The 25,806-nt window shown below is 45.4% G+C and overlaps 1 protein-coding gene across 3 annotated transcripts in view; it reads left to right on the top strand.

Annotated features, from left to right (window-relative positions):
* Positions 1-24,747, top strand: part of bnc2 (basonuclin zinc finger protein 2) — a 91,460-nt gene extending 66,713 nt beyond the window's left edge. For 2 of the 3 annotated variants that reach the window (XM_076728877.1, XM_076728875.1), the window contains 2 exons: positions 12,843-15,250; positions 22,534-24,747. In XM_076728877.1, the coding sequence (XP_076584992.1) occupies positions 12,843-15,250; positions 22,534-23,359 (3,234 nt within the window). In that variant the 3' untranslated portion in view covers positions 23,360-24,747. Of the gene's footprint in view, positions 1-12,842; positions 15,251-21,387; positions 21,462-22,533 lie in introns of all 3 variants that reach the window. The other variant, XM_076728878.1, reaches the window with a different exon arrangement.
* The last annotated feature ends 1,059 nt before the right edge of the window (positions 24,748-25,806 follow it).

Here is a 25,806-nt window from a genome sequence, read left to right as displayed (position 1 = left end):
GACTGGACCTGGGGAGAACCGGGGGAGAAGGAAGGAGAGGGGGACGGAGAGAAGGGGTATAGATGGAGGGAGGCGGTGGGAGGAGATGGAGAGCGATAGAGAGAGTATTTAAGAGCACTTGAGTGCCAGCATAGATGTAGTCACTTCTCCCAGTGGACAAAAGCAGGCCCCTCTGCACCGTGGCATGATTTTTCACTTTAGCAGGCACCACTCAGAAGTCCTGCTTCAGCCTCCCTCCTCTTCTCTCAGTCACTGTGTGCTTCAATGACTCCATCATCCCCTTCCATTCACTCGGACTATAAGGGGCACGAGTGCGCACACACACGCACGCACACACAATTTGACCCATTTGCCCCCCTGCCATGGGTAGTAAATAATTCCATTGTGAGGGCCATTAGCGAGTATCTCAAGGGTTAAGAGGGGAAACACACAGGCAGTCAGATGGCCGATTAGACAATAAGAAGATGAAATGTCTACTATTGTTTTGTTGCTTATTGTTCCACAGAGCTCACATTAGACCTGTGTCTAATTCACATGCCTAATGTCCTTTTATTTGCCCTGTTTTTCTCTCAAGAGGCCACATACTGCAGAGATGAAGACATTTACACACACATGCACAGACATATACGCGCATTATTTGTGTTGCTACCTCTCTCACATGTGGCAGCGGGTTACTCTGCCAAAGTGTAATGATCAACAGACCCGGCTCCCATCACTGTTTAGGATTCAACATCCCTTCAGACTAAAGGAAATGTAAGATGCAATTATGCAAAGTATAGAGAGGGCAGAGCCAAAACTCTGCGCCTGTCCTCCTGCATTCCAACAGCAAAACCAAACTGTTTGTATTAATGGACCGGTGCGTGTGTGTGTGTGTGTGTGTGTGTGTGTGTTTCTGTATGAGTAGAACCTAAACAACGCAGCTTGCCATCTTAGCCGAGGACTGCACCTTACATGGTTACACCACAGTCTCGCCAGTGACATCGCCTTTTAAGAATTACTGTCACCAGGCCAGAAACCTTACTAAGAAGACTGACTCTGAGCACTGCCATGCATCTTAATTGTGTGTGTAGACGCGTGTCAGTGCGTGACTTGTATGTGTGGTGGCGTGTGCGTAGCCTGCAGTCGGTCCTGTGCGCACGAACCTGTGGACACACTAACGGCTCCTCTGAGCCTTTAGTTCAGCTACTGTCAGAGGGTTCCTTGTATTTTTCCACAGGCATGTCAGAGGATTACACAGTCCCTCTGCTGTTTCACTGACCACCGCCCCCACCCCCCCCGTCACCCCCCCACAGTACAGTACACACACACATCAAAGCAGCTCAGCGTTGTGCCCTGCACTGAGCTGGGGGCACACTGGCCCACTCACTCAGCAGGCCGCTGGCACACACTCCACATCTGCCTGCAGGGATTGCCAATGGCAATCATGGCCTCTGTGTGTGTGTGTGTGTGTGTGTGTGTGTGTGTGTGTGTGTGTGTGTTTGTTTATTAGAAAAAAACAACATGTGTTTCTTGTTGAGTGCATCTATGTCTGAAAAAGTGTTAACAACTACTTATGTGACACATTTTGTGGGAGCACTGGCAAAAAAAAAGGCTCCAGTTTCTGTTTTTTATGAGGTCCAAACTGCTTCCATTTCATCTGAAATATCAAAGATATTTCTTCTTTTGAGTCAGACCAAAGTCTAACACGAACATCATCAATTTTAATCACAAATCAGCGAGATACCGAGGCCACATTCCAATAATTCTGTGGAGCATTTAGGCAAAACAGAACCACACCAAACACGGCTGCTCTCGTCCATGTATTTTCATATTCTTATTAAACAGGAAAATTAAGTGTCTTTCAGAAAGCAATGCAGGCAGGATAATGAACGGGATTAGATTATTACCCAGCGTTCCCAGTTTCTATCAATCAAACATTTGTTTTCCATACCAGCATACGGAGAACTGAGTGCTTAAAAGTGGTTTGAAATGAGACAAACAGGTACATGTAAAAGCATGCTGGCTAGCAACGTACAGGAGTTATAATGCAGCATGAATTATTAAAGCATCTCGGCACAGTGGCCGAGGGGAAGATGAGGTGTGTGTGTGAATTATCCCTGATCAATATATGGAGTTTAGTGGTAACATGGTTCCTAATTACGCCCCCGTTTGACCACACGCTCACCTCTTCTCCCACCTTTTTGTTTTCTTCTCCTTCCAAGCTCTGCTCCCATCCCACTCTTCCTCTGTCAGGCACTTTGGCCTACACACAGGGCAACTATACAAGCGCAACACAAATCAATGGGTTCGCACATAAACACACAGACACATAGCAGACAAGGTAAGGGCTTCAAGACCTCTAACCCAAACAACAGCAGCCCTCCAGGTTGATCAATAGTCAGAAAAATAGCATTAACAGCCCATCGCACTCTTTCCATCGCTTTCATTCTTCACTAATCATTCTTTCAATGTTATCTCTCTCAGCCCTTCCCCTTTTTTCCTGCAGCAGACAGGAAAGTTTATTTCCCAGAGCTCCACAGAAATCCCAGAAGCCTGCATGCCCCCATCTCACCTCCAAGCCACAGCCAGACACCCTGTTAGAGGCTATTACTATCGTTAGCTGCCCCCCTCTATCCAATACAAGGCTCAGACAGAACCTGGACATTAGCTAATCCATACTTATTGCATCTGGGTTCCTCTCACAGCCTTGTAATTCATATGGAGAGACATATTAGCGCGACATATTAGGCTGGCAACAGGTCTACAAGGTGAGATGCTACACTGACACTAAATTGACTTAGCTGGAGCCTCGTGGGATGCTGTAGGGCACTGCTGCTAGCTGACGACTGGGGTCCGGTCTGCCTGTATTGAGTTTCTGTGATGGCTGTTTAGCTTGTAGCGCTACACAGGGCAGGGAGGGGGAATGGAAGGTGCTCCGGCTCATTGCGTTTACTGACAGGAACCCTGCAGACCACAAGGCTACAGGGATCAATAGCACTGCGCTGCACAGCACTGCCAGACCCGGCCAGACCCAAACACAGGAAGATTGCATTACACATGGACTTAAATCAGGACAAGCCTACAGAGCTATTAGCACAGCACAAACACATTCAGCTCGCGCTCAAACTCAGGATATCACTTCATTTTCCAAGCATTATCACGTAGACTTTCATGATTAATTCTGGACAAGCACTATCGTACCATCGTGCAAACACAAACACGCAATCTGTCCTCACATCTCACAGACACGCACGCACACAGGTTATGTTTTTGTCTGGTGATCCTGGACCTGAGCCTCCAGGTGGCCCTGCATCCCTTCTCTGAACAAACAGAACAGCGGCTCACTCCACTTCCCCCGTGTCACCGAGGCCAAGCCCAGACATTGTGTGGCCCGCCGGCCTGCTGACGCGGCCACCCAGCCTGCCAGGGATTTGCCGCTGGGTCACAGAGTTAACATTTATTAAAGGAAGTTGCGTGGAGAGTTACAGGGAGCTGACAGTCCTCTTGTCACGTCGCACTCCACAATTGAGAAACCTGCGCAGCACACGCCCCTCTCTGTTTCCAACAATAAAAGAAACAATGAAGCTGTTAAGCTCTGTATGACCCTCCCAGGACCCACTACTAGAACGACAGCTCTCATATCCCTGCCTACTGCCACTGGAGCTGCAGCTCCTCGCTGTGAGTTACAACTTAAGGCCCATTTGAAGAAGTGATCTGCGAGCTGTTATGAAATACAGATGAATGATAAGGGACAGATATTCATATCTTAAAAAAAACAAACAATGCAAATCACATTCAAGAAGAAAAGCCTATACATTAGAATTACTCAAAGTGGGCAGTATGAATGATTGTGAATGAATATTTGTGGGCCGCAAGGGGGAATGCAGAGTTTAGCGGTCCGTGAGGAACAATGAAAACCTAAAAAAGAGAAGTCGAGTGAAATGGATTGAGTGTGTGGAGGACCAGATGTGCTTTGGATGGATCAAACATCTGCTGGCTCTGCACGGCCTCGACGGTCTTGAATGACCCCCATCGTCCAACCTTTCTCACCATGCGTCCCTGTAAACCTTTTGTTCTTCACTATCTGCCCCCTCGTAGAGATCAAGAGCTGTTTTTTGAACCGTGCTTGAAAAATGACTTTGATTTCACTCAAAGCATTCAAAGTGGAAGTTATTCATCTCAGGTGTTCTTCGGCATTTGCTCGCAAACATGTACAGCGATGTTAAAAAAAAAAAAAGTACAGTGCAGATTGTGCAGATTGTAAGTTTTTTTTCTGTTATTGTTCTCGATCCTGTGTGTTTTGATGGTCTAGAGCTTTTCTTGGTGTATAAGTTACAGTACAAAGAGGCTGCACCAGATGGTAATGGTGTTTATTTTTGCAGTAAGTAATCACCATTCTGGAACTTATGACAGTAGACAGGCCCAGGGACCTGGAACCATGCCCCGAGAGACCTGAGCACCACTTCCTGTTGTACCCGCATGATCGCAGACACACACGCACACACTACCACGTGCGTGCACGCATAAACACGAACATCCTCTGGGCTGCTGGCGGCGTGAGCCCCTGGGCCACAGGGATAGATGTGTTCTGGCACATAGGTTGGAGTAGTGTAAATTACGCTGCAGCCACACTGGCACCCTCCACCTCCAAGATGAATGAGCCAGCTTACATGCCAGGCAACAATTCCAGTGAGTCTGGAGTTTAAAAACAGGGATACTGCACTGTTTGTAATTTGGGACCATTTTACCTGCACTGCAATGTGATAAAACAACGATATTCTTAACGCAGACCACTGCTCACTGCTTTGAGGAGCGGCGCGTCCTTAGGTGGCACTTACAATACTGTGATTACTGTTGTTCACAGTAAGACAACACAAAGACACAATTAACGCCTGAACACAACTAAAAATGTCTCATTCAGTCACTTAACTATTTGATCACAACCACAACAGCCGATAAAACTTTTCACCTGAATTGTGAGCATTAATAATATATATATAAAAGTGGCTAAACTGCGAAAACAAATGTACTAATTTGGAGGCTTAGTTGTTTTTGAATCACCATGATTATATGACATTTATCACTGCACCTTAGATTTATTTTATGTCTTTCTGAGGCATCAGACATGTCAGCACGCATTTCATATTACATGAGTAACAGCATGTAACAGAGTAATAAAGGCTGATTTAGAACCCGAGATGTTGGATTTGCATGGTCGGCTGCCGAGCCAACAGCGCCGTCAGGATGCACTGCATGAAAACTGGAGTGCTTGTCCAGCAGTCACTGATGCGCTCCTAGAATTTCTGACACAAATCTCTATCATATATTTATACACATAATATAATAAACACATCATTTCTAACATGACACACTGCAATAATGAATGATTTACAATTACAGAGTCCTGAATGTATTTTTGCCAAACAGTCTGGATCATAGATTCCTAGTTAACATGACACAGACTCCTTAGGGGCACCCAGACCCTCTCGTGGCCCTTCCCCCGTATGAGAGTCAGACCGGCAGTGAAATACTGTCAGGGAAAGGAGCGGGGCGGAGGGAAGGTACCAGAGAGAGAGGCTCGAGTTAATGGTCTTGCATCTTCCTGGCAGCATGTCAATAATGGCTCTGATCACATTAAGTAAAGAGTCCATTAGCTTATTCTCTTTCCTCCTGCATGCTCCACAGCAAGAGCGCAGCTGAAAAGCTCCTCTAATGCAGTGTGGCTGCATGTTACAGACACCTCTGTCTGTTCCCAGCTAGACCAAAACAAAATGACTCGGGAGGTTTACCTACAGTCCAATCTATTACCCGTTCACATCAATTTCCTTTTATGCAGTAACGGGATGTGTGGATTCTTTTGATTGTGAGGAGACGAATGCTACGTTCCAGCTCACACCAAAGGAGAGATATGACACATTTCTGCAGTTTGGGTTGAAACAACTTTATCCTGGTGTAAAGTTTCTGTTTCTACCATGTTTTAAGTTCCACTCCTTTGAAGCCAAAGACTGTGTTTGGTGACCCGGTGCTAGCCGAGGAGTATAACGTGACAACGGACGGTGTTACATGAAAGAGGACCCGAAACGACAGACACATCGAGACGCAGCAGAAACATGGAACTACGTGGCCAAAGAGCAAATTGTGAGCATATGTTAATGCACCTTCTCTGCACCGGCCTCCTGCCAAAATAGTAATCAAGACAAAGGAGATGTGATATAAGAGGGAAAGAAAAGCAGATTGTCAGCTCCACCCCCCCGCATCTCCACCAACACACACACACACACAAGACAGACAGACCATTTCTCAGCCGCCTCACTGCTCTCCATTGGCCCTGGAGGGGGCACAGCGGCCCCCACATCTGTCTCCCAGGCCCACGACAGACCTGGCTGCTGCATCCAGACCCAGCAGATCACACGAATCATCCTCAATTAATGTGAACCATCAGGCGTTCCCTCGCTGCTTCTATCACTCCACCCCTCTTCTCTGAGGCGTCCCCTCGAGCTCAGTGCTAGGCCCGCTGACTTTTACGCATCGACCACGGCTACGGTTCCTTAGCACAGTTGGGTGAAGCAAGCCAACGTTATTGTGTATGCTTTGTGAAAACTGACAGGGAATCAATACATCAGTCCAGACCCAGACGCTGCTCACGTGTAAGCGCTGCGAGGCGGTTCTTCAGAGGTTCTGAACTCAGAGAACAGCCGACTCTGCACCTCGCCGGGGCCTGAAATGGCTTCCATGTGCCGCCCCATCTGCACCTCTGCTGGGCTGTGGCCAAAGGACTGTCCTTTCCACTTTTTAAAGACGTAGAGGGACAGCTTTAAAACAAATGGGCTGGGGATGGTGGGGGTGGAGGTCAGGGGGGTTGGATGAATCAGAGGTTAGGAGACCTATTTCTTTAAAATGACAGGTTTGTTTTCAAAAATAGATAATGAAATAAGACAAGTCAGTGGGAGAAGAAATGGAAAGTGTTTACTAAAGGCCACCTGGAACATGAGATGTGCCAGATTGTGACTCACCCGTCTGTGGTAAAGTCCTCTGTAATAACCCCCCCGACCCCCCTCCCTATTCTCGCAGTCTGCAACTGCACTATAAATCTCACTCCAGTCGATTAGTGTGCCCTTAGCAACAACTAACACACAGTCATGAAATTTTAACCAAAGCCATGAGTTAAATCAGGTTGAGAGGTGAAAGCAGGGTATCTCACGGCCTGTTGGCTGATCAGTGTGTCTGGCCCGGAGAAATAAGCCCTGTGGCCTCTTCACATTTACTCAAACCAGAAAGCCAGCAAGCCGTCCTCTGCGGCAGTATTGAGCATCGTATTGACCAAGGCAATGCCCTTTGCATGGCTGTTAATTAAATGATAAAGTAGGAATCAAACTTGAATAATTCTAATCAGGAATATGAGACCTCAACCAGACTTTACTCCATCAGTGCTGGAATAAGTGGAGCTCATCCGTCATACATCGAAAAGACTGTGCTCACCATGCAGTATTTACTGAAGCTGATATAGTGTAACATGATTTTGAGCTGCTGTTTTATTTTATCTCATTGTCCTCTAAAGTGCAACTGCAAACTGTCACTTATTAAAACCATCCCACTTTCAGAAAGACATCAAGGCTGTCTGCTGACATACGAGATGGCACCAGTACAGCATGTTGTTCTTGTATCCCAGACAGACAGAGTGGGAAAGTTCTGCTGTCGTTTTGTAGAACTGGACGTACTGGAGGACAGCTGTAAACCAGGCGATACTAATAAGCTACCACAGATTTCAGCTTTTTCCTGTACATATTTCAAAAAGGTGCACCTCACCGAGTGATGGCTTTATTTGTGAGATGCCTGTCCCTGTAATAAGCAACCACAAGGTGACATGATCGCGACTGATTGGTCCACACGGACACCGCCGCGTCTGTCTTTGACGATAGGATGACATGTTTTCACTGCTGCCTTGTTAATTATACGCTGGTGTCATCTTGTATGTCAGCAGACGGCCGATGTGCACTAGATTGTCATCAGGCTATAAAGATACTAGTTAATGTTTCCGCAGTTTATAAAACATCCACGGCGGATACACAAGGTCATGTCAAAAAAGTAGGAAGTTCTTTTGATGTGCAGAGCATAAAGGAGTTTGCCATGATCACAGAGTGCAAATTTCAACCTCTATGATTCTTACAAATGTCCTCCACCCACATCTGGATGTAGCTACTGATTTCCCTGTGGTCCATCACAGGGGAAGAAGTAGAGAGCTGGTTGTTCACACATGACCTCTGACCTGCCACTGGAGAGCCAATGGGGGAGCAGCCTGTGTCTTGGGAGCTGTTGCCCTCTGATGTGATGGCTTCAGGCAGTGGGCTTTGCGTGAACCCATCCCCCATGGCACCCCTCGCCACTAGATCCTCTGCATTATTCATACAGCCTGAGATGGGGAGGGGAGAGAAACAGAATATGGAAAAGGAAGCACCAAGGTTCAAGACCTTCTCAGATCACAAGGAACTTCTGCTTAACCTCCCTTGAAGTGGCGAACACAGGGATAGAGCAGTTGTTTCAAGGAAGTGGATCTGAAAGCAGGACTGGAGATCAATGGAGTTTCCCTCGAGGCTTGCTGGAGATCGCATTCACTGCAAGGTGATTGGTGAATCAATGTGGTTCCCATGGTTCACTTTGCCATTGTGAGGACTGATCCTCCCCATTGCAAGTGATACTGTCTTACAATCGGTTGAGCTTGTATGTTAATGTCGAACCCGCGTAGCGTCATCCTACACAGATTTTACACCGAACATCGTGCCAATTTATATGTTAACATGAAATGCAAATGTCAGAGGCGCTTTATGACACCAGAGCTATGAGGGTCAGAGATCTCCCGTTTGATCTACTGCATACAGGCACAGGTCGATCCCATGTATTTATAGCTATTTTCCTTTGTTTTTGGTGAGTACCTCGCATGGCATCTCTCTGCATTGCTTTCCAAACACACTCAGTCACTGAGTATGATAGGTGATTATTAGTGAAAGGCATATACATGTTAAGCTGTTAATCCCTAATGCACACCATGCAACCTAACAATGCTGCACACACCAGCGCTTAACACAGCCCAGCACATAACCTGCTAATTGCATAATTGCCTGATTTGTTTTAACTGACAGTGGTGCCCTGGCCCATGACAAGGCCATCATTTGCTCATCCTCATTGTCAGCAATTTGCAAGGTGGATACCCCACCACACACCCACTACACAACACCCAGCGCCACAGTGTTAGAGACGGCCATGAATTAGGAATGCATTGCAGAGGCAGAGAGATGAATAAATACAGCCGTTGCTAGGTTAATTCTGAGAGACATGGAGGCAGGCAGATAAAATAAACTAACAGCAGCAGGCTGTCCACCAGATAAAGTGGGTACTCCATCGTCTCTCTGCTGTAATTATTGGCTAATAGTCATTAACCTGGCAAACAGAGGTTTAGCTGTATTGTTTAAAGGACTCTGGGATGCATAATGACAGACTAATATGTCATAGCACTGGGGGAGATGGGGGAGGGGTGGATTAATGAGATTTTACTGGAGGGAGTGTACAAGAAGAGGTGGGGCACGCCTGGAAAATATAGGGGAAAGAGGGCCACATTAAGCTAATTGGAAGATGAGTGCCTACTTGTAAAAGTGCTTCTAATGGCATATTTGTTTCTCTCACAGCATCACAAGGCTAATGCAGGGGAGTGGAACTGTGAGACTCACTGTAGTAAGACTACAGAGGCCTGTGTTCATCAGCAAATATGTGTCATCTCGTACTTTAGACACTCATTCCAATACAATACATGCCTTTCTCCCATCTTTGATTGTTTATTAATTGTTATGGGGGCTATCTCCATTAAACGTTTATGTAAAGTGACGTATGGCTGAATGCAGCTGTTATAAATGAGCTACTGCAGCGGCTTCAGACAAACAGCCGGGTACTGAAAGGCCTCTTGGCCTAAAAACCGGTGGTAGTTTCCACATGGACTGAACCTTAATCAACTCTGTCCCTCACATCCTTTTCTGGACCCATTTGCTCCATTTTTTGAATTTGTGGGGGCTCCAAGCCCAACCCCAGCCCAAACGCCCACTGACCGGCCTCCAAAACTCAACTGACCAATGAAGGAGGAGGGCTTGGATAGCCTCCTCTCAGACAGGGTCCAGTGCGTAGCAGATCTGCTGACCTGCTCTGACAGCTGGCTGGCCATTCCCAACACTAATGAGTTGCAGTTTGGCCCGTGTCATTGTGTTTTGGCTTTTGTTTGACTTCATGAGTGGGGAAGTGGAGGCACAGGGTGGAACTGGTAGAGGATAAAATAAACGTCTGAACAATGTTTGATTCAGTCAGTGACCGAGACCGCGCTGGATAACTGCATGTGAGCTGGGAAAGTGATCTTGTCGATGTTTATAAACCTGCAGAGCTTTTGAGTTTTATTTAATGCTATTATACTTATGGCTTCAGACTAACCCCGAGAATTTTATTAATGGAACTGGCATAAAAATGACCTCAATTTTAGGAAGCTTGTGGTTGTTTTTAATGTTATTTCAATCTCAGTATGACAAGCAAACATCAAGTAGGGAAGATCAGAAACTGATATCAAGATGGCTTAATTTGAGTTAACTGTCGCTTACCAGTGATCCTAAAAATGCAAATTTACTGCATATGAAACAGAGACTTTACTCATTAGAATAATGCACATTAATTGCAAGTTGCACAAATGAACGTCATGACTAAATCTTTTTTTGTCACTAGAAAATATTAAAAGACTGATCCACTCGTCAGAACTACAGTTTCTTAAGAAATGTGATTGTGGAACTATTTAAAGATTCACTTTTTAATTTGTTTCATTTTTTTGTTTCAATTAAATCAAATGGAAGTACTAATGCCCAGATGGCCATGCAGTATGAAATAATAGTGCCCAGGCTAGAATTTAAAGTCATACCTCCGGGCAAAAACTCCAGAGCGCACACAGAATGAAAGTGTAAAATGTTTTTTAATGTATATTTAACAACAAATACCCCAGTGACTATTGATGTTTCGTCTCAGAAGAATCTATTTCTCCAGTATATCTGAGGGCATGATATGAAACCACTCACACTTTTATTTTTCTCTGTTTTTCTGCTCCTCTTCCTCTGTCTCTCTCCCGTACTATCTCTCTTTCGCTGTCTCTCTTTAAACATTTATCTTCTGTTTTCTCCTTACAGGCCCTTTGTGCTTTGTGATGTTGGTTTTTACAGCTTTTTACTCGCCAGAGTTGCCATTTATCTTTTATAGATGCCAGCAGCTAGGAGCACATATGAAATGTTACCATTTCGCTGTGACTAATTGTCATCGCCTGCGTTACTCCCTTGATGTCACTTGCACCTGGTCCCTCAGGAGCCTCTGTGTGAAATGAAGTGTTCACACAGTGTCTCTGTTTCTTCTCTCCTCTATTTCTATCTTGTTCACGCTCATGCCACACCATCTTATATAACAACAGCAGGATGAGGAGTACTGTAAGAGGATAATTTTGTAAAGAGTTCTGTCATCAGTGCTATGAAGCAGGAAGAGAAGTGGGTTCACACAAGAGGACAAGAGCACAGGGTCAGATGTTCATTGCCTCGAACTCGGTAGCTCAACCACAAAGTCAATTCTCAGGGTTTTGCCAAAATTCTTTTCCCCGAATCTCTTGCCATCTCTTGATGTTTGACAATATTCACTTTTGCGAGGATTCTAAGCTTTTTACTTTTCAGCCGTTAATAGCACATCTCTGAAAGACACTAGCCAAATAAAGTGTTCTATTTGGAATCACGCCCAAGCCCCATCGGACTAGTTCTGGCCTCTTAGGATGGAAACTTGTTTCTCACCATTTCCAAACCTCCAAAAATACAGGAAGTGGAACTGTTATTTATAAAGTATTTATTTTTTAATATTTGTTATTTTACATTTTTGCCCCTTTTCATAGGTAACCACCATCAACTGAAAATGCATCATCAGTGGACAGTGTCCTAAACAACATGGTTGTTTATTACAAAGTATCTAACATCAATGTTTAAGACGACACAGGTTGTGCATTATTAAAAACGTATTAACGTATTGATGTTATCAATATTTAAGGTAGCACAGGTTATGTACGCTTCAGACCTCACTAACACAGAAGCATGATAAACACGCAGCCTGTGAAATGAAAGGAACACAAGCTCAATGGCACTCAAACACAACCTTAAATAAACATGAGTTTTCCTCTTTGAATGTCCAAAGCCATTCCCTGATACACACTGCAGCAGTCCCATCCTCCCTCGAGCATTTTACTGCCTTAGAGATTGAAAACACACTGAGAAAAATGCCTGCTGACCAACGTGCAATTAGTGGCTTACATTAATTATTCTATTATTTCTGTTCAGTCGTTTTTTTTTCTCTGACTCACACAACTTTGTAAATATCCCCAGGTACAGTTTGTGTACAGAGGGAGGCCCAGCAAGAGTTCACATCTTTTACAAAGCTGTTTTTGTCAACTCAAATTAACATCCCAACAATGTTGGAAGTCGCAGAGACCTGCTAATCACCCCACCTCAGCGCTTTTGATTCAACTAAACTTGCCTCCTCTCATCACTGTGCGATTAATGATCACATTCACAGGGCTGATATATAGAAAAAACAAATGACTGAAAAGTGGATGGCAAAGAGGGAGAATGGAGGGAGGGATTTTCAACAAAGCTCTGTTAGTTACTTGTCGCTCCAGGAGCCTCTGAATTTCATGAGCAGAAAAGCTTGCCCTTTCAAACTAACCCCTGCTCTATCTTCTCCTTTGACCACAGTGATTATGCACAATCAATAATGGTTTGTATTTTTGTCTTCTCTCTTGTCTCTTCTGGGGCATCTAGGATGCTGCAGGCAAGGTGCTGGACCGCTGGACCATCATGTCCCGAGAAGAGGAAATCATCACCCTGCAGCAGTTCCTGCGCTTTGGTGAGACAAAGTCCATTGTGGAGCTGATGGCCATTCAGGAGAAGGAAGGTCAGGCCGTTACAGTTCCCTCCTCCAAGACAGACTCCGGGATTAGGACATTCATTGAAAGCAACAATAGAACCCGCAGCCCGGGGCTCCTGACACATCTGGAAAATAGTAGCCCATCCAGCATTCACCACTTCGAAAATATCCCCAACAGCTTAGCCTTCCTCCTGCCCTTCCAGTACATCAACCCAGTCTCTGCTCCCATGCTCGGCTTGCCTCCCAATGGCCTGCCTATGGAGCAGTCTGCTCTTCGGCTCCGGGAGCCCAGCCTGGCAAACCAAGGTGAACAGGTGGAGACCAGTGAGTCTGAAGTGTCCCTGTCACCCTTCCGTACAGGCCAGAGTCCCAGCCGCGGAGCCCTGGGAGGCATGAGCAACAACATTGAACCCAAGACAGAGCCCAACAACAGGGCATCGCCCATCTCACCAAATCCTAACACCCAGCAAGCTCAGCAACAGCAGACACAGCTCCAGCAGCAACAACAGCAGGGCCAACAGCAGTCCCAAAATCAACCTCAGCAGTCCAACAGTTTGAGTGACCACCAGGTCCACCACCACTTTGTAAAGGACGAGCCCTCTAAAACCATCACTCATGCTTCCTTTTCCTCCAAGATGCATCGCATGCGCCGCATGGGAGCCACCTCACGCAAGGGTCGTGTGTGCTGCAACTCTTGTGGCAAAACCTTTTATGACAAAGGTACGCTTAAGATACATTATAATGCTGTACATTTGAAGATTAAACACCGTTGCACCATTGAGGGCTGCAATATGGTCTTCAGCTCACTACGCAGCCGCAACCGCCACAGTGCCAATCCCAATCCACGGTTGCATATGCCCATGCTGCGCAATAACCGTGATAAGGACCTCATCCGTGCCAATTCAACCCCTGGTACACCTGTCATCTCAAGCACCAAGAATGGAGGCTTTACCCTCACCAGCCCTGGAAGGCCACCACTGGGCTTCACTACTCCACCAGTAGACCCTATGCTTCAGTCACCCCTGCAAAGCCCACTGGTGTTCCCCACCCTGAAGTCGGTGCAGCCAGTCCAGCCAGTGCCCCCATTCTACCGTACACTTCTGTCCCCTGCGGACCTCGTCAGTCCTCCAGTGTCACTGCCCACCAGCCCCATCCTCCCCACCACCACCAACAGTACCACCCTGATGGACCAACAACAACAACATCTCCTGGCTGCTGCAGCTGCGGCTTCACACAATAATGTTCACATGTCAGAGTCAGGACCCACGTCCCACCGCTTACATACACACAGTGCCAATCACGACCTCACTACGGGCAACACAGACCCCACGCCTAAAAAGAAGCCACGTAAATCTAGCATGCCAGTGAAGATTGAAAAGGAAGTAATTGATGTGGCAGATGAATATGACGACAAAGACGATGATGACGATGATAACCTCCACCATAATCACCACCATCACCAGTCATCCCTAATTCACAACAATATCAAAATGAATGGTAACTGCAACAGCAACAACAACAGCGGCAGTGGTAATGGGAACCACAGTGGTGGTAGTGGGCAGCAATCCCCTTCCCAGGATGAGATGAGCCCTGGCCTAGCTCTGAGAGGCATGATGAGACAGAGTGAAGATGAATGCCGAGAAGGGACCGGTAGCGACAGCAGGGGTGGAAATGATCTTCAAGGCTCTGGTGAGCTACGTTGTATGGACAGCTTCACCTCTGAGGAGCAGGACCACGAGAGAGACTTTGAGAATGAGTCTGAAACCTCTGATTCCAAGATGTTCTACCGTGATGAGCTGATAGATGTGGAAGAACAGCAAAAACACATCAGGGGTGGAAGGGGTCTGGACAAGGAACAGGACGATGAGGGTAGTGAGGAAGCCCATTTGAAAAAGGAAATGGAAGGCAAGGGTCACTCCTCACCCTCCCCTCATCAGCCACCCATCAAAATCAAGGAGGAACTCAACGATCCTACTTACGACATGTTCTGCATGGGCCAGTATGGCCTCTATAATGGAGGCATGGCCGCTGCTGCTGCCGCCGCCAGTATGGCTGCTCTGCACGAGAGCTTCATCTCTTCGATGGGCTATGGTTCCAGCCCACCCAAATTCCCTTCTTCTCATTCACCGGAGGGAGACCCATGCTCAAGTCCCGACCCCAAGATCTGCTATGTATGTAAGAAGAGCTTCAAGAGCTCCTATAGCATGAAACTGCACTACAAGAATGTGCACCTCAAAGAGATGCATGTGTGTACTGTGGCTGGCTGCAACGCTGCCTTCCCTTCCCGGAGGAGCCGAGACAGGTTAGTGCTAGAACTTGGTACAGTAATCATTTTATTTCAATGTAATTGCGACAGTCGGAGGTAGGTTCAATGGAAGTGTTTGATTCTAAATTATGGCACTACTTAAATCTACAGCATAGGTTTTTTTTGTAGGGCTACAGCAGTCTTCTAAAAGCCATGTTAAAACACAGTTTAATAGATAACAGCATTTTTGTGAGAGATATGTTTTTCATTTGACGTTAATAAAACAAGATTTAGCTGCAGTATATCATTACTGTATGACATCTACCTGGATAGCCTATCACCTGACATCTGCTTGCTAATTCAACACTAAATTCATTCAGGGACATCTGCTCCTTGTCAAGTCAAAGTTCAGAAGAGTATGGTGTCAGGATGAGAAACACATACACATTCACACAAGCACTAGGTCATACCCATCAACCCTGCAGCTCAAGTGTGTTGTTTACCTGCCCTCAGTACCTCACCTTGTCACAGGGAGGTGAAGGCGCATATATTAACATAGACAGCGGTTTGTCAAACCACTGCATCTATTAGCGCATTAGGAGGTGAGGCCAGCCATACCCACCTGGGCTTGTTAGCACATATCAGTCCCACACACGCACTCTGCAGAATATATATAATGTAGCAGCAGTGGCAGCAAGTTGATGCCATAACACATGCTGGAGGTACATAAGATCACTAGTGCCCTGGGCTAGCACAGGCTCCACAAGGGATTACAAACAACTGCTTTTTGCTTCATGGAGTACTTGTAAGTGTTAAAATGGCCAGCATGCAGTCGTAATAAAGAAGTAGAATTTCTCTTTCACAGTCCTCTACATTTAGGAAAATTGATTAGAATTACTGATATCAGAGAAACTGAATAGATACCAAAAAAACAGCTGTGTAAAATGACACATTCGCTTGGTAACTCAGAAAATCATATTCCCTTGGCAGTCATGTAAACAACAACGGTCGCTTGCTCAAGTTATCCAGTCACTCAACACAGCAGGGACAAAGTGTAAAATGGCCCTCGACACAAATTGTAAATTTCCTCCCGCCTCTTTAAAACACACAGCATTCAAGTGGAAGAGATATCTCTCATGCTCACGCTCTCCATCTCTTTAATAGAACTCAGCTGCTCTACATGACAGCCTTACCCTTAAGTTTCCTTTAAGAGGAGCAGAGATAAATATATAGATTTATCTCGTGACAAGTGACACTTCCATTTAAATAAGGGTGAGCTGAACATACTGCCTGTCTCCAGTGGGCAAACAAATCTTGCCAGAGGGAGCTGTATATTTTTCCTCAGTGTTTTGTCTCACCCAAACACTGGCCCTGCTCCCTCTCAACCACTGCTGCCCCTCTCCACCCAATGTTGCTCCTTTTCCACACCAGGTCTTTTATCACACTTGTTGTTCCACTGGCATCTGTTCCTACCAGTTTGTTCATTAGCAGCGTATAAATACAGCAGGTGATTCTGGGATTCCACCAGAATGGATGTGGGAGAGGAACAGGGGGAGCAGAGCAGGAGACAAGTTAGCGTTAGCGAAGGTGCAACACTGCTGCTCACCTGACGCAGCTGTGCCGACAGCAGCAGGATGACAGGAAGTGTAATAATAGCATGAATTGCCACCGGTGAGCTGGTTAGTTCCCCTCTTTTGACAAGACTTCAGGAATAGAGAACGCCTAAGGCATGACCGGCCTGCTGTGTTACATGAGAATGCACATGTATGCGCACTCACACACACACACACACACACACACACACACACACACACACACACACACAAGGATATGTACAAACAGATAACAGAGAAAACTATTTGTATACAGCTTATCTGTTTGTAATTAGTCTCCCAATGCTGTAAAACAGTTGTTGGATACAAACAATTAACTGCCTTATCTGAACTTTTAAATAGCATGAAGAGAGCTCTTCTGTATATTAATAGGGGAATTTAACATGATAAAAGATTTCAATGCTAGATAGGAATTACACCTAAGAGTAAAGTGCCATTGGTAATCAGCAGATATTGCTCAGAGTTTTATTGGTGCTGAGGTGGATACTGTGAAACAGAGAGTTTAATTCCTACAGCCTCCCCGCTTTTTTAGTCAGTTATGTAATTTAGTGCCCTCATGCCGCTATCTGCTGTCATGACCCCACGATGACTCACGGAAAACTTAATGAGGCGACAACAGTGAGAGAAAAAAAATGATCATCAGAACAGTAGAAAGGAGCGGGGGAGCTGCACTGTCACAAACATGCAGCCAGCCGGGGGTGAGTGGGGGGCTTCAGACAGGCGTGGGGGGGGGTCAAACATTAGACCGTATGGCATAGAGAAAAGGTAACAACCTCAGCTTGAACTCTTCCTATGCTCGCTCTGTTCCTGTGTCAGCCTGGATGTGTGTGTGCGTGTGACGCTGTGTGTGACACTCCATGACGGGAAAAACACCAGCATGTAAGTGCTGCTCAAACATGTAAAGCGGCAGAACACATGTGAGACGGAGATAAGTTTGTAGCACGGAGGGACAATCGCTGCTGTGAGCATAATGCATCTGAGGGTGGGTGAGTCCAAAGCGCGCTATTGTTTCCATACTTTTTCTGTGGGGGATAAATTCCTGATAACATATGGGACATATTACTCTGCCGCTGGTTCAAACAGGGAACAAAACAGAAAGACGGGCACTGCATAGCGAGAGGAATCCTGGGGCTTTGAGGCGAGTCAATACACGAGCCGGGCTCTCATCAAATCTGTCCCTGGATAATCCTCTAATGACATAATGTATGTTTGAGTGTAATTGCAGCAATAAAATGGGAATATAATTTAGTTGTTTTCATAAGAGCATTTGCTCTGATAAGATTAAGAAACTGCACGTACTTAGATATTTGCACAAAAGAATGTTTATTACCAGTAAATTAGATAAAGTCCACTCCTTCTCCAAATCTGATTCTTTTGTGTGTCGGCACTAACGACTAATAAGCAGCTCTTTCCTGTAGTTCACCTCAGACATAAAGGATTGATAAAAACGTCACTTAATGCTTAACACAAAGTAATTCTCTTAATAAAATAATACAAAAAAAAATGACCCTTAGAAAATAGCCACATTGAATTTTAATAAGAGGAAGGTAAAGCAGTGGTTATTTGTTGTTGCTCTTCCAGCTGAATAATATATGCTAAAGCAGCATTAGAATATGCAGCCCTGCCTGCTTTCCTCTTCTCAGGGCCTCCCAAACAGTTGTTGACATGCACCAATAGGGAAGTCCAAAGCACCTCTGCATATCTGATTAGTCCGCTGACTGAGTGAAAAGCCAAAGGCAGCGTCAGAAGCTCCCGTATCAAAGTGAAGAAGAAAACGGAGGAGAGGTCATTTGATCTGCTGAGAAAATCAACCGGGAGCCAATGACATTGTCAGAGCAGGACACGCTGAAAATGTGCTGCCACGGAAAGCGAGTGCGACTGGTGTTTATTCAGGTTGGATCTCTGCCCTGTTTATAAGACTTCACACACACACACACACACACACACACACACACACACACACACACACACACACACACACACACACACACACACACAAACACACATTAGTGCACATGAAAACTGCACATACACACACTCTGGAATACAGGAAGGGATAATTTAATGTGCCCTTGAGCAAGCATGTAATGTGTGAGTGTAAAACAGAGTCCAACATGCGAGTGTGTGTCTGTGTGGTTTTACAGTGGGGTGTTTTCTCCCAGCCTCCCAGCCGCCTGCTGCACAGAGGTAAATGATTGCATATTTATTGTGGGGAGCGAGCAGCGTCGGCAGAAGTGTTGAAGAAGCTGCATGATTAACTGCTGGAAAGTCGCGCGTACCAGTAATCATCACCATTATTGGCCTCGTTAATCATATTCTTTAAACCGTTGACAAGACTTGCCTTACTTATCTCATTTTTATCAGCCTGCACTGCTTCTCTTTTTTAACGTTCGCTCCAGCTTTTTAACCTGCTCCTCTGTCGCTACACCAAGTACAGCCGGTGTCCTCCCGCTTCCACGTTCCCATGGTGCAGCGGTGCGCAGCCCGCGGTCCCTGCACGGGCCACTGCAAATGGAGAGAGTGAAGGTTAATTATGTTGGAGAGTCTCTTTCCTCCCCTCTCCTTCCTCTCTCCGTCTTCCTCGCTTTCCCTCGGTCCCCTCACGGCATGCGGTCCCGGCTCCGCTGCCTCACAATCAGCTCTCTGTTTGTCTCTTATAAACAAAGGGCACGCGCCTCATAGAGAGAATACGTTAGCGAAAGCCACTCACCCCGCTTCAAGATATCTGCTGATTAAAATACGGAAACTTGAAACGTTGCAGCCCTTTGGTTGGTCTTTGGCAGCTTCCTTCTGATGTATTTAGAGGAGAATAAAAGGAATTATTTCACTGTGAGATAAATAACCATGGGAGCACAACAGAATTCAAGTTGTAAAACTGCAAGAAATGTTTGTAACTGTTTTTCACATGATGTTTAAAGTCTGTGCACTCGCTTATTTGAGGATCCTCACATCTTTGCGTCCTGTGCCGCTGAACCGACTGTAACAATGCAAAGTGGATATAACAGTGACAAAGAGTGATAAATGCTACCGACGCTCCTGTCCTCCCACTTACACCTAAAACCTCATAACACACCCCAAATGACAGGAAAGACAAAGAACCACTCGTGTCAGTTTAATACCACTCAGCCTTCCATCTCATTTACACGTTATGAGTCATTTAGACAACACACACACACACGCACACACACAAAAACAAGGGCAAGGGCCATCAGATGAGCCTAAAGATGATTAACGCCGGTCGGGACAGGCTCACTCTCGCTCTGCCTCCTCTGCACAGTCAAAAATGGGCTCTCTGGAGGCCTCCCCCATCTTTTGGGCAAAGATGAGACTGTCAAATTGGTTTGCCAGCCACATTACTGGCCAACAGGGAGGCAGAGATGGAGGAAGGGGGGGCAGTGAGGACTTGGGTTTGGGGGAGGAAAGACAGAGCGTACTGGAGTGGAGTGATGGAGGTGGAGGGATGGAGGGGAGTGGGAAATGGGGCAGAAATCTAAATTTGATAAATGAAGGGATAAGTGCATTATGTGTGTGTGTGTGTGTGTGTGTGTGTGTGGATTCAGCTGACTTATTTGGATTATTTAGGACACGCAGGCATTGCCAACGCAGGAGTTAAATAATAATGCAAACCATCATAGACTTGGCTCTTTTTCTCCTCTTTAGCTCTTGAGATTAAATAATTTCCAAATGATTTCTCATCAAGTTTTTTTCTTCCCTTTTCATTTTATTTTCATATACCTGTAAAATATATAAAAGACTGCAGTGGTAAATGTGAATTTTCTCGTTGGATATTGATGTTGTTATAATATTCTAACAATGCATTTTGAGTATTTAAGATGGCTACTGTAGCGATAGCACAGAGTACTTACTGCATGATATTTAGCATGTTTGACTTTAATATCTAAAACTGAGATAGTCATGGTTAACTTAGAGCTTATTAGCAGTGAGAAGGTGTTGTTATAGAGATGGAGACATGTTGCAAAGGACCTGCCTACCTGAGCATCATCAACAGCATCCTGAACGTCAGGCTTAATTGAGCAAACGTGGCCCCCCCTCACGTCAAAGCCTGTTGGTTGGTATCCCTGCAGAAATTGTGCCCATTTCCTTATATATTGATCCCTGATTAAGGCATCGTGTTCAGACTCAAAACACTCTGGCCTCTCAGAGCCGAGCGTCCACACATGTTATCTGACTAGACGGGGATACAGCGCCACAGACGTTGACTCATGACTCCCATATTTTAGCCATAAGCTAACGCCATATGGGTGCAACTGTACTATCAAAGGATGAAAAAGAACAAAGGATTTATACAGTCCTTTTGATCGAAGTCCCACTATATGGAAGTACTATATTTTCTGTTTTTCACACACACATACACACATACACACACACGCCCAAACAGACTAAAGCCTGCACAAACACACACACACACACACACACACACACACAAGCAGTGACAGCCACGGCCAATCGATTTGCCACGCTCTCTCTCCCCAATGCTGACGATGCTTGAGTGGACGGGCTCCTGGTTGCCTGGTTCACAGAAAAGGGTCCCTCAAATGAATGTATTTTTACCTCTTGCAGGACAATGTCGGATAGGGAAGTAAATAATTAAAGGAAAGGGACCCTTTTTGACTGCATCAACCCTGCCACTGCTGGTAAGCTCTACTATCCATTGTGACTCCATTTTTGCCCGTCCTGCTCAGGATGACCGTTTTCTTTTCTTTTTTTTTTTTTTTTTTGAATATGATTTGCACACATGTGCCCTCCCTGCATGGAAACCCTTCACATTAAAGGCACTGAGTGTTTGCACATTATTCTTATTTGATGTAAGTGCTGACCTGACATGAGAGGAATGGGCCATGTATTTGTCGTATCTGACATCGCTTATTAGTTGCTTAAGTTTCCTTTCTGTGTTATGCAGTTTTGTTGTGACATGTGTGCAGTGGGTCCCCTTGTTCTTAGTCCGACTTGGCAACTGTGAAATTGGAGCGAAAAAGCATTGAATTAGATTTTTCAAGCCCATTTCACCTTGCATTCTTTAGCATGGCTTTGTGTGCTAACTGAAATCCTCACTAATCCTATCCTGGCTTAAGCATGGCACTTGTTAGTTTCTTTCATCAGCTGTAGCGCACTGTGTGATACAGTTCGCCTTGTGTTTGGGAAAAAAAATGCCCATCTTAATTAAATCCAGGGCTACATAAAGACATGTTCACTGAGGTGCTCGATTAAGCCACCTCCAATAGGGAACGAATGCGATAATGCTGTCAGGGCCTAGTGCTAATATGCTATCCAGTTCCCCTCGATTATCACATTACCACAGCTCGAATCAATTGATAAACTCCCATTCAATATGGTGGAGTATTTAATTGAGTCAGAGTCTATTGGATTTGAGGGCTGTGCAGTGCAGACATGCTGACAGCGGTAAACACTGGCAGGATGCTGTCTCTCTTTTCTGTGGAGCTGCAGGGTGAATTTCTGTCTCTGTGTGACTGTCTGTGTGCCCCATCTGATAGTAACAATAATTGCTGCACATGTAGCGGTTCTTAGAAATTGAGTATTTGTGGCCTGGTACCATTGAACAGAAGTAAGATAACTTGACAATGTGAAAAATAAAACACTGCTGGAACAAACATGTGTTTTAAAACTGTGGCTGTGTTGTGCCTGACACGTACAACCCTCGTACACCGGCGGCGTTCTGATTTATAACTATGACTCTCTCCACAACAGGCACAGCTCCAACATCAACCTGCACCGCAAACTGCTGACCAAAGAGCTGGACGACATTGTCCTGGACCCCCAACTCACGCCACTGCCCAAGGACCTGCGAGCCGAGTTACTGGCCAAGATCTACGCCGGGCACCACATGGGCTTGGACCCTATGGCCGGGGTGGGCATCGGAGGCGCCAGCCTCGGGCCCCCTGGCTTGAACGACAGTCTCCGTTCCCCCATGAGCATCGAGTATCCCCACCACACTCTTAACCATAACCTTAAAAACCACCACACCAACGGCTTCTCCCGGGGCCAGCCAGACGACTACATGGTGCTGGACCTGAGCACCACATCCAGTGTTCAATCCAGCAGCAGTGTCCACTCCTCACACGAGTCAGACGAGGGCAGCGATGAAGGCATCCTACTGGATGACCTGGAGGAGGAGGAGGAGGGAGAAGAGGATGAGGAGGAGGGCAACAGCGAGGGGGAGGACTGCTCCCAGCGTGCCGTGGGGCGGGCTGAAGGGGGGCATCGGGATGAGATTGGAGAACTAAGAGGGGAAGGACATGGTGAGAGGTTGGAACCTTCCTCCTCACCGTTCCTCCTTTCGTCCACCGGGGGCAGTAACTGTGGCATCGGTGGGATCCTCTGCAACATCTGCCACAAAATGTACAGCAACAAAGGGACCCTGCGCGTGCACTACAAGACTGTGCACCTGCGCGAGATGCACAAGTGCAAAATCCCTGGTTGCAACATGGTGTTCAGCTCTGTGCGCAGCCGTAACCGACACTCTCAGAACCCCAACCTCCATAAAAACATGCCCTTCTCTACAATAATAGACTAAGTAATGACTCCTGCTGTCAGTCTGCCCGCTCCTCCCTTCATTCCTCATCCTTATTCCTCCTCAAATTAGCTTTTAACCCCAGCCCAGGGCCATCAAATACAAGCTCAATGCCTGTATGCCTCCTGCCCGTCCTCTGTAAGTCATTGCAAGACATTTCTATGTCCCTCTATAAAATTCATCGACTCTAAATACAGTTTATTATTGTGACCTTTGACTTTTCCTTCTTTGGAAGAACAGGATGACGCTCTTGAGCACGGAGTTTGCTTTATAACGAAACTCCGCTGTTTTTGTCATAAGCCCCTCCATCTTTTCCTTTCAAACGTCTCTCCACTTTGTTTTTATGTCCGTCTCCAAAGAATCTATTCAAACTCTTATTTGTGACTTTGCCTGCAGAAACGATAGTATTGAGAAAAAAAAAGAAAAAAAAAAGAAAATCTTGTTGTATTTGTGTAATGATAGCTTTTAAATGAACCCCTTACAAAAGCATGACAGCTTCATTTGTAAATAATGTCCCAAGAGGCTTTTGGTGTAAAAGAGTTGTGTTGATGGTTGTTTGCTTCTTTTTTCTCTCTCTTTATGGTTTTATGTTACAGTCCAGTACAATACTTCCAGCTATAGGCAAGACAGAGGTAGCATCTTACTAGCTTGACTCATTTATGTTAGCTTCAAAGACACGTTTTAAACCGAGTCCTAGGAAAAAAAGAATATCATGTGGCTTGTTTTATCTACTTGTTAGATATTCAGAGGTTGCCGGCATGCTTTTTTAGGCTCCTACACTGATATCATTCTCTGTATTTCTATTGATTTTTTTTCTGTCTGTTATGTTTATGAGCTTTAGTATACCGATTCAGTTTTTGCACTTTGCATCTATACAAGGGGATGTGTAATATTATTATAATGAGGACTTTTGCAATGGTGAGTTTCGGTGTTGTTTGGGGTCATTGATGGCTACGGTGCCAAGGGAAATGACAGTACCTTCAAAATACCTGTGCCAGTTTCTTTTTGCACGTGCTCAGTTTCAAAACACAGTTTGGCAACAGAAGACATCTCGACTCCTGCAACAAAACCTGAGATCCCCCCCCCCCCATCGCTAAACAAGGTATTCAGAAAGTGTCTCCAAAGTGTCTCGAATCCAGAATCCAGAGGCGTCACATGTCGACAGAGTCTCTCTTCCTCTTCCTGTGTAAGGAGCAGTTTGTGTTCGGTTGCCAGTTATGGTCACAGTAATATCAGCTGAGGCTCAGTGGGTAATCTGTGTAAGCATGACACTATTGTGACATTGTCAAACCAAGTTACTGATGTAAGAACTCATGTTTGTTCTCACAACAAAGCCATCTTCCTGAAACATGACGGTCCCATGGATTTGAAAAAAAAAAAAAAAAGAAAAACATTAGAAAAAAGGTGAAAATAGTCCTTCAACTGTGACCAAAACAGCAGTGTTGCTAAAGAAAAAGCCTTTCAGCGCCACATTGTACTTAAATCATGCCCCATTGGATTAATATGATGCACTTGAGTCTTAAATCTTTTGCTGTGATATTTTCCGTGTCGTTTTCCGTTGCTGAGTGTCGGCTACAAATGTGCTGTTGGTTGCAGCCTTTTTGAACATGTCCATGACTGTCTCACGGTACAAATATTTCCAGTAACTGGGCAAAAGTAGCCAAGGGAAGGGGTATTTATTGGTGGGTGATGTATCTTCATGGAGATGTTTTTGTCCAGTATAAGAATATTTTTTGTAAAAAGACAAAAAATAGAGATTGTTCCTCAGTTTGACTTCTTTATCAATGTATTAGCAATGCCATGTGTTACTATACAAGGAGATCTTCTCTTCTACTTGACTGGTGCTACACACAGAGGGAAAAATATGCAGTGTTATGTGGCGTGCTGTACAGTATTCACAACACCCGACATCCATAGCAGTGTTGAGTTCCATTCGTTTCATACTTCAGCCATTTTGCAATAGAGACATAGAGACATGACCTATTCCAGTGAAATATTTCACGTCCTTGTTTTAAGACTCCACCTATATGACACATGCAGTTTTCAGTCCTCTCTTCTCAGAGATAAAGAGAGCGAGACAGAGAGCTGAGGCTGATGGAAAGGTTGCGGAGGTGGAAGGCTGACTAGGGAGGAAAGGATGACAGCAACGATCATTAAAAATGTGCTGCTTCTCCGTTACCTGGAGGCGTCCCTGCCATTCCAGCTTCTTCTGTCTAATAACTCACTTGTCACCTCGTTTCACTGCCAGACGCCAAGGTTGCTGACAAGACCGTGACACTGACAGAAAGAGAAAAAGAAGGAACGAGACTGTGTGCTCGGAACGATTCAATTTGACTCATTCAATTTAGCTGAATTCAATTCATTTCCTACATGTGCTTATTCTTATTCGGGGTCGCTGATAATTCAATTCAGCCCCTTTCTCTCATTCGGTTTTTCCTTTGTCTGTCAGA

This window comes from Chaetodon auriga, chromosome 4 (genome assembly GCF_051107435.1).
Source record: "Chaetodon auriga isolate fChaAug3 chromosome 4, fChaAug3.hap1, whole genome shotgun sequence".
NCBI classification, from domain to species: Eukaryota; Metazoa; Chordata; class Actinopteri; order Chaetodontiformes; family Chaetodontidae; genus Chaetodon; species Chaetodon auriga.
Note: the sequence above shows the minus strand (reverse complement) of the source record. Positions and strands in the feature narration are given on the sequence as shown.